The 9089-nt window shown below is 51.1% G+C and overlaps 1 protein-coding gene across 1 annotated transcript; it reads left to right on the top strand.

Moving 5' to 3' along the window:
• The first annotated feature begins 4471 nt into the window (after positions 1 to 4471).
• Positions 4472 to 5290, top strand: OLIG3 (oligodendrocyte transcription factor 3). The gene has a single exon (XM_090280671.1). The coding sequence runs from the start codon at positions 4472 to 4474 to the stop codon at positions 5288 to 5290; it is 819 nt and encodes a 272-aa protein (XP_090136797.1).
• Positions 5291 to 9089: the final 3799 nt, after the last annotated feature.

Here is a 9089-nt window from a genome sequence, read left to right as displayed (position 1 = left end):
GGGGTTCAGTCCCTAACCACTACCATCAGCCCCATTTGCTACTGCAACAAAAGATCGTTCTTGCTTGGCTGTGGTTTATGTCGACATTTAATTTTAAAAACTTGTCTTTTTTTTTTTTTTCCTTTTAGTTACAATTTGTTTGATCAACCTAACAGCCTAGATTGACCTGGCCACAACGGCTATAATTGTGAAGCGATTGTTTTTCTCAGATAAAGACAGAAACTACTTTTTGAGAAGTTCTTTCGTGGTCATCTAGTTTTTAGGCTATTTCTCCGGTTGCACACGACAGCACATCTTTAGAACTATCTGGGTAACCCTTTTATCTTTTTGGATTTGAAAGGGGGGGTAGGTTAAAAGGTGAAGCCCACGGGGCAGCCTCCCGCTGTTCGGTCTCGGCCAAAGTTTCTGCCGGTCAAGTTTAGGCTTGACGATCACCAGGAGCCCCAGGCCTGTTGCTGATTGACCGGCTCCTCACAGTAGCAACCCTGCAGGTCAGCCAGCGTGACCTTTGCCTCTGGACTCTTAGGAGGGCTTGGGTGAGGGGAGGGTTGCTCCTGAGCCCAAATCGCCTCAGCCTCAGGCAGAGCCAGCAGCTGCTGGAAAGCAACTCCGTGGCTGCATCTAGGGAGCGGTGGGCACTGGGCACAGAGCGACACGCACCGGGCAACGGGTAAGAAACGGGTCCCTGGTGCTGGGGGTGGGGGATGCTAGGACGAACGGAGAAGCCTCAGGGTGGCGGTCCCCGGGAGTCTCAGAGCCAAGGCTGTGCGCCCAGGGCGCACGGGGAAGGCTGGGCTGCTCTTCCGACCAGGTCCCCGCGGACATGCTGCTTTCATGTATTGCACAAAGGCTGAGAAACTCGGGCTCTTCGCAGAGCCAAGACCGCTGGGCGGGAAGCAGTCCGCAGGCCTTGGGACGCACCTGTTGCCAGAGAACGACCACTACCTCTGCGCCACCGCTGCCTAGCTGCGAGGACTTGGGGTGTGGCCCGAGAGAGCTCAGCACCCGCGCTGCCGCTGGGTGGCTTGCTCCGTCTCCTTGCCCCCTGAGCCCTCGGAATGGGCCCCCGGCTAGGGCCAAGGTCAAGGTGCCTCTCTGGCTAGGGCTCCTTCTTCAGCTTCTGCCAACGGTCGGCTCCTTTGCTCTGTCTTCCCTACACACACCCGGGGTGCGCGATGGCAGAGACACCCTCTGAAGGAATCCGCCAGCTCCCCTTCCTGAGCTGCGCCCCTGCTCCTTTTCCGGTTCGGGGCTTATCCCGAGGGACTGAGCAGGGTTCACGGGTGAACCCTCAGGGTACAAAGTGACTCCTTGAGGCAAGCGCTTGAGAGCAGAGCCGGAGCTGTCTGGCAGGCACTGTCGCCTTTGGGGCCCTGGTAAGTATCAACCCATTTTATGGTGAGCAAAGTTGTAGCTCCGTAATTCACTCTCCCTCTTCTCGTTGTTAATCTCTGAGAGGTAGTGAGGAACAAGCCTCCTAGGAGAGTCTGGGACTCCTGGAAGGCCTCACTAAAGGTGCTTGCCTGGCTGAGGGCCTGGACTGTGGACCATACCATACTGTCAACAGCGGCCCATAGGGAAAGCAGGGGGCGACCGGAAAAGGAGAGCATGCACTGTATCCCAGACTGCGACAAAGGGCCCTGGGCCTGGACGCAGCAGATCTGCCACTTCGAGCATCACCAGGTTACTGGAGCTAAAAATCCTTTGGGAAGGGGGGGAGCGGGCGTCGGTCAGTGTCCTGGCCCCCTTCCCGGCCTAGCGTAGACCCTATCCCCAGGAACCTGCCCAGGTCTGCGTACGGCTCGCTCTTGGCGGAAGGGTGGTGCGGAAGAAGAGAGGCTTCTGGTTCGGACTCCCAGAACTCCGGCCCCTGTCCTTCCAATCCTGCAACTGACTTGTTCAGCTTGTATTTCAAGGACTGCTTCCCCCCACCGTCTTTTCTTTTGCAACTTTCTCGATTAATCTGGGGGAATTTTACACCTTACTTCATATTGTCCACTGAGAAAATTGGGGTTTTTAATACAGTAAAATATCTGTCAGCAGCATGATTTTTCTACTCCTTCACTTGTAAGCCTTCTGCTCTAAACAGACTTTGGTACTTCCCGGAATCAAAACTGGGAAGCCCCACTCTCAGTCTGGGCTTGGGAAAGACACTTCGAACCCCAGGGGCCAGAGAGGAGGCTCTGAGGGACAGAGGGGGCCCGTTGGTGCACTCCCCAAAGGCCGGGAAGCCACTTTTCCTACAGTGTGGAGCTCCCTGCCCCTCTGCCCCCCCCCCCCCAATAGGCAGGCAAGCCTTAGAGGGCTGTTGTCTGGGCCACGCCTCTCCCCCCAGCTTATGTCGGACACTTATTTGGTGTCCGACTATCTGCCGAGGTTCTGGAACCCTTTTTCACAAAAGCAGCGGGGGTGGGGGGGTGGGGGGGGGAGGGGGCAATGTCCCGGAGCTAAAATGGGCGGGTTTGGTGACTTAGGAACCATTCATTTGGCTTGGATATTAGGAGTGCGTTTGGAAAGCAACCTTTCCACAATTGATCAAGTTGAATCTCCTGGCTTTTCCGTTTTAAGAAACTTTTCTTCCAAGGAGGTGAAGGCGGTGGGAGGATAAGAGACTTTTGCCCAAACTTCAAGGGCATTGAAGTCCTGGCCTTGACAAGGGACTGTTGGCCATTTTCTTTTTTCTTTCTTTCTTTCTTCCTTTCTTTCTTTCTTTCTTTCTTTACAGAAAAGCAAAGTTTGGTGTAGAAAAAGGCTCCATCTGCCCCACTCCCCCTCCGACTGGTATGGCCAACTCTGCTTTCGCGGTCGGTCACTGCCAACGAGGCGCAGACTCGCAGAGGACTGGGCCATCATCCCTTCTTCTGTTGGCCTTTCCACTCGTGTCCATGGCAAGTGAGGCCTCCTGCTCCTCCTCTCGAGTCCTAGAGACTTGCAGTGACTCTGCCGCACAGATTGAGGCCCTAACTACTGGAGGTTCCTGGATTGTTTGCGTTTCAAACTTTGCACCCATTTAGCATAACCTAGCGTCTGTCTCCGGTTCCTCGGAGTCCTGATTAGCTATTCCGGATTGACAAAAACACAGCAAGAAGCAAGAAAAGCCGGCGCTAACCTAGGCATTGACTCGGAGGCACCGAACTCCAAGCTTGTTCCCTATCCCCAGAAAAACCTATAGGTCTGGACCGCAGTGCCCACGCGTGAACGTACAGGGCCTCTCCAGACCTTTTCGCTGCCGAACTACACACACACCCCCACACATGCACGCGCACACACACACCATTGTAGCTTATTATTCGGCCTTGAGCCCCAGCTTTCCCCAGCCAGCGCCGCACTCCGCACTGCGGACAGAGGCCGAACGCGTCGCCAGGACCCAGCAGCCGAGGGGAAGCCTGAGCAGGAACACTCCGGAGTTCCCGGCAACCTTTCCAATCCCTAACACCCTCCTCGCCTCTTCTTAAATTGCTCCTCCTGTAACACTGGGATTGCGCCCCCACCCCCGGACCCCCCACAGTTCTAGGTCTACGAAATTAAGAGAATTGGGCAAAGCTGCACACCGTCACCAGATATGAATATCCTGTTGAAACCACACCAAAGGGCCCAATAAACACGATGAGCACAATGTCTGTTTAGGAAAGAAGAACTAATTAAAAACAAACAAGCAAACAAACAAAAACTTCAGAGAAGGCACGTCGACTGCAATCTCCTCCCCTCTCTCCCCTGCGGGTTGAACCTGCCCTCCATCCGCATGTATCCCTGAAACCATTCCATTGGGATTTTATTTTTTATTTTATTTTTTTTGGCCCACATTTGCCAAAAATTGAGAGTAACTATGGAAGGAGGGAGAAAGAATATTTCGATTCCTTTCTCCAAACCCAGAGGAATCTTCGAAAACCTTCCTAGTCTCTTTCCTTCCCTTCCTTTGGTTCCTTAGGTGTGATTTGGTTAGGGAAATTGAGAAGAGGGTTGGGGGTGGAGGCAAGTTTTTTAAAAAATCAGGAAGGCGTGAGCCTGAGCGGTGAGTGTGTCAATCACAGGGTTTTGTGCCTGGGGGCTCCTAGCGGTTTTGAGCAGAGGTGTCCCAGGGCGGCCCCACGATGAATATGAATAGGAATCCTTGCTAAATGGGACAGCAAAGCGCACCGCCCTGAATGATGGCACGTCATCCTAACCAGCCCAGGATAGATAGGAGGGTTTCTTTTGTCTCTTTTCTCCGTCGCAGCTCTATAAAAGCCCCTCGTTTTCATCTCGAGGTTAGTTCAAGCACTCACCAACTAGCTGTCCAGGAAACAGCCTAACTGGAGAAAGGGGAGTGGGGAGGGAGGAAGGCGGGGAAAGGCAGTGCCTCAGCTTTTCTTCTCACGTCTTGTCGCAGAGCAGTGGGCTGCTAGGCAGTGCAGTTCTTTTTTTAATTCAAGATTTTCTTTAATTTCCCGCCTAAAGCCTCCCCACGATCGGGACGCATCCCTGTAATAAAATGAATTCTGATTCGAGCTCTGTCTCCAGCAGAGCTTCATCTCCGGACATGGATGAGATGTATCTGAGGGACCACCACCACCGCCACCACCACCACCAGGAGAGCCGTCTCAACTCGGTCTCTTCCACGCAGGGTGACATGGTGCAGAAGATGCCAGGGGAAAGCCTCTCACGGGCCGGCGCCAAGGCTGCGGGTGAGAGCAGCAAGTACAAAATCAAGAAGCAGCTGTCGGAGCAGGACCTACAGCAGTTGCGGCTGAAGATCAACGGACGCGAACGCAAGCGGATGCACGATCTGAACCTCGCTATGGACGGGCTGCGCGAGGTCATGCCCTATGCGCACGGGCCTTCCGTGCGAAAGCTCTCTAAGATCGCCACTCTCCTCCTGGCCAGAAACTACATCCTCATGCTCACCAGCTCCCTGGAGGAGATGAAGAGGTTGGTTGGAGAGATCTATGGGGGCCACCACTCAGCCTTCCACTGCGGGACCGTGGGCCACTCGGCAGGCCACCCAGCGCACGCCGCCAGCGCTGTGCACCCAGTGCACCCCATCCTGGGTGGCGCGTTGTCGTCCGGCAATGCCTCGTCTCCGCTGTCCGCTGCCTCCCTGCCCGCCATCGGCACCATTCGGCCTCCCCACTCGCTGCTCAAAGCGCCCTCCACGCCGCCCGCGCTGCAGTTGGGCAGCGGCTTCCAGCACTGGGCCGGGCTGCCATGCCCCTGCACCATCTGCCAGATGCCGCCGCCACCGCACCTGTCCGCTCTCTCCACAGCCAACATGGCCCGGCTGTCCGCTGAGTCCAAGGACCTGCTCAAGTGAGCAGCGGGCAGGCCCGGCTGCCGCGGATGAGGGAGAGCAGCGGGAGGGGCCACGGTGCCGGGCCGGGAGGGAAGGGGGAAGGCTGGGCACTCCGCCGGCGGGAAGGTGGGCGCGGGGTCCCTCGGCCTCCCACACGGAGGCTAAGAGATCTCAGACCCCACTTGACCCCAGAGGGAAAGGACCAAAACCAAACTGCAATTTGTAGGTGGGAGCAAAGGGGGACTCGAACCAGATGTCGTGTGTTTTGCATGCATGCTTCTTTCCCCATGCCGCGCCAGTCTTTCTCACTGTCACACGCTCTTGTCAAAACTGCATTTGTTGTTAAAAGTGGGAATCAGTATAGTTAAAAACTTGCGAAGGGACTTTAGAGTTGGCCTTCTCTGGCTCTGTGTTCTCAGCTTGGAAAAGACAACCATCCCTTTTGTGCAAAACAAATGTAAATATTTTCTTGATATGGGTGCAATTCTGATGGTCACTATCCTCTCCACGGTTGTTTTGTTTTCTAAAGACAATACGGAGAGAGAGAGAGAGACAGAGAGAGAGAGACAGAGAGACAGAGAGAGAGAGAGAGAGAGAGGAAGAAAGAGATAGATAGAGAGAGAGAAAACAAAGACCTAAATTTTGAATCTCACCTCCAGTTCAGGGCATGACATCTTTTACGTGGGTTTTTCTTAAGATGCAGTGTAGGTCAAAAGAATGCATGCAGGCTTCTAAATGAATCTGTCTAAACATGTTGTGCAGGCTGTGATGCCATTTTCCTTGTAACAAGGATTTATTAGTTAATTCTCCCAAGTACTCCGTATATCTGTCTGTGGTTGTATGAAATGAAAATGGGGGCAGAGTGCAAAGACCCAAATTCATGCACATGTGCTTCTTCTTCCACCCCCAACCCCTTTAACTCCATTCTCAACTTTCCTCGGCTGTTCTAGGGGTGGGCGATTGCCAGAGCCTGGGCTCCTTGCACTAGCTTGCTCCAACCCCCCCCCCCCCCTTGCTCAGTTATTCTGCATGCGGGGTTGGCTCTCTCTGTCATCAGCTTTGAAAACTTACCATGGTATGGGGAGAGGTACCGTTTTTATTTTCCTGAACATTTGCTTGAAATATTTTGTTAGGGCTTCAAAGACAATACCTGTCTTTATTTTTTATATATTCTTGATAACTATGATATATTTATTAATAACCAGTGTTTCTGGATAAGATTTCAAATAAAAAAGAACCTTTAAATCCTGGCTTTGCCTTTGCCTAAAATTTTTGAAGGTGGGGTAGTGAGTAGGGATCGTGAGGACTCAGTAAGGTGTGTCTGGGCCCAGGTGAGAAATTTGGATGAGAGGGCAGATGTGAAGAGTTTTCTCTGCTCATCCACAGGTAAAGAAATCAGATAAATTGGTGTTAATTATTACAACTGAATGTCCTTTGAATGAGGGCATTGTCCATGATGGTAGTCTTGTGAAATTTGAGCCCCTTGTTTCTCTGCAGTAATCAGACCCTCATAAACGCAGCAATTGAGATTTTAAAAAGTAATCTGGAAACCCCAAATGACAGGAAATTAGAGGCAGAGTAGTGACTACAGTGGCTGTATTGGCAACAGAAGAGAATGAAGCAGTAAGTTAACTTCTTTTCACTTTAAATTGACCATGTGGTCTTTAAAGAAAAAACAACAAGTTAAAATGCAGTATATGTTTTAAAAGTCAACAAAGAGAAACTAGAAAATAATCAAATACCCAGCCCCCTGCCTGCTCCCTGGGCTGCAGCCCCACAGAGAAAGTGGACACGCCAAAGCCGCTTTGCTTTGTAAAGTGAGCAGGGTGAGGCCAAGGACCGCCCAAGTCTCAGTATCTCGCAGATTTATAGGGGTAATTCTCTCTTCTTTCCTCCCTGAGAAGATAGCAGGTTTAGTGGAATACAAACTATTTGCAAGTATTATGGGGCGAGGACTATGGAATAAAGAGAAAAATCTACATTAATGATGGCTAAAACAGGGGTCATTTAAATCAATTACTTTGCTCTCTTCATCCCTCCATCCCATAACAGTTCCAAATAGTGTATATAAGTGAAAGTAATCCACCAAGAAGATTTTGTTTGTTTATAGAGAACAAGAAATCAAGTTCAAGTGATGACAACCCCAACAGCACATACTTCTATTTCCCACTAAGGGAAATAAAAATCTGATTGAGACGTTGCACCTAAAATTTACCTCTGGATTAGTTGTTACATCACCTCCCTGTTAGCACAGGCCTAAGCTCCTCCTCAAGAGGGAGACGCCCAAGATGTTCTCCCCAGGGCAATAGTGCTGTCTCTCTCCAGCATCCAGGATGGACAGCACATCTAGGAAGAACCTGCCTTTTCCTTCCTGGTCCTCCCACTGCCTCCCTGGGAGGGCATCTCTGGGGGTCCTGGTTCTGTTTAAATCACTCTCCTCTATATCTTTTTACTCCTGGCCCTTCCACAGCTCCCCCACTGCCAGGGAGAAAGACCAAAGTGAGGGTCTACAGTGGAAGGTGCTTATTTCCTCTGGTTTCTGGCAGACAAATGGGGGAATAATCGTTTGTTTCCCAAGGGTGATTCATTTCTCTGGGTGAGCAAAGAGCTGTTGAGGATTTATTTGCAACCAACACAAGGCAGCCCTCCAGCCTTTCCCTGTGAGTTTATTATTTAGAAAGGGGAGGGAACAGAGAAGTTTCATCAATCAGGAAAACGACTTTCCCCTAAGCCACTTGCTTTTTTGAGCCCAGTTTCCAAAGGCCTGGTCTTGGGAAAACACTGGAGAGGGCTGATCACTGGCTTAGCAGTGGGCTTTACCCCCTCTCTAGAGCTGGGGCTTAACTTGGGCGCTGTAAGGGTTAAGGCCACACTTCTTTTACAAGGGCAATGCTGGCTTTTGAGGTCACGCTGCTAGGACAAGAATCCTTTGGGTTATCTCCAGGGGTCGATTTAAAGGGCTGAGTTCTACTCCAGTAGGTCACTGAGCTAAAAGGAACCTGGATCATGGGGAACTCTACCCCAAGTTATCCAAAAGCAGAAAATGAGGCCCTTCTTCCAATGTTGAGGAGCTCTTCTAAATGCTCTGAGCTCTTTTCTGGGTCACAAAACTTTTTTTTTCTTCCTAGAGACTGAGAGAAAGGATTAGAACAGGGCAGGAACTCAAGAAAGAAGGCGATTTGGTTGCCAGGTCTTCCGGAGTTTCTTGATTTATTGGGTAGGAACAATCACCACTCGCCTCCCTGGGTAGGACCTTTGCACAGTGCGAGCTGGTAAACTGGGGATGTGACTTTGTAGGCGACTCTTACTTGAATTTTCCGTTCAATTCTCAAATGACTGATGCCAGAAACAAGAGTACACGGCCGCAAAAGTGAGAATGATATTTGGGCATTTTGTTTTTTGTTTCTTTTTTGTATAAATTTGCCACTTTCTCCAGAGTTCTGAAGTTTAAAGAGTTTTTAATTCCATCTAGAAACATGACAACGATCCCTTCATTCCAAAATAAATGTTGCTTTATAGTTAAAAGGACGGCAAAAGCCCGCATTGAAACCTCGGTGGGGTGTAAGCCAGTGAACGAACTTGAAGAGGGAGTGAGAAAGTCACACTTAGAAAGGAAAGCAGGCTATTAGATCTTTGTTTCTAGCGACCGGCTCCTTCTCCACCCGGGCTCTGGGGACCCCACGAAACCCAAGGTCTTGAGTCTTCTCCAACTTTGGTTTTAAGCTGCTGGGTCGAGCAAGGTTTTGTGGCCTCCACTAATATACTTAGCAGAAATTGCAAAAGCCCCCTCTTCCCTTGGGAGGGGGTGGGTCTCTGATCA

The sequence above is a fragment of the Furipterus horrens genome, unplaced genomic scaffold (assembly GCF_987537825.1).
Source record: "Furipterus horrens unplaced genomic scaffold, mFurHor1.1.pri manual_scaffold_6, whole genome shotgun sequence".
Lineage (NCBI taxonomy): Eukaryota > Metazoa > Chordata > Mammalia > Chiroptera > Furipteridae > Furipterus > Furipterus horrens.
The sequence above is the reverse complement of the archived record's forward strand: the minus strand, read 5'-3'. Positions and strand labels throughout refer to the sequence as shown.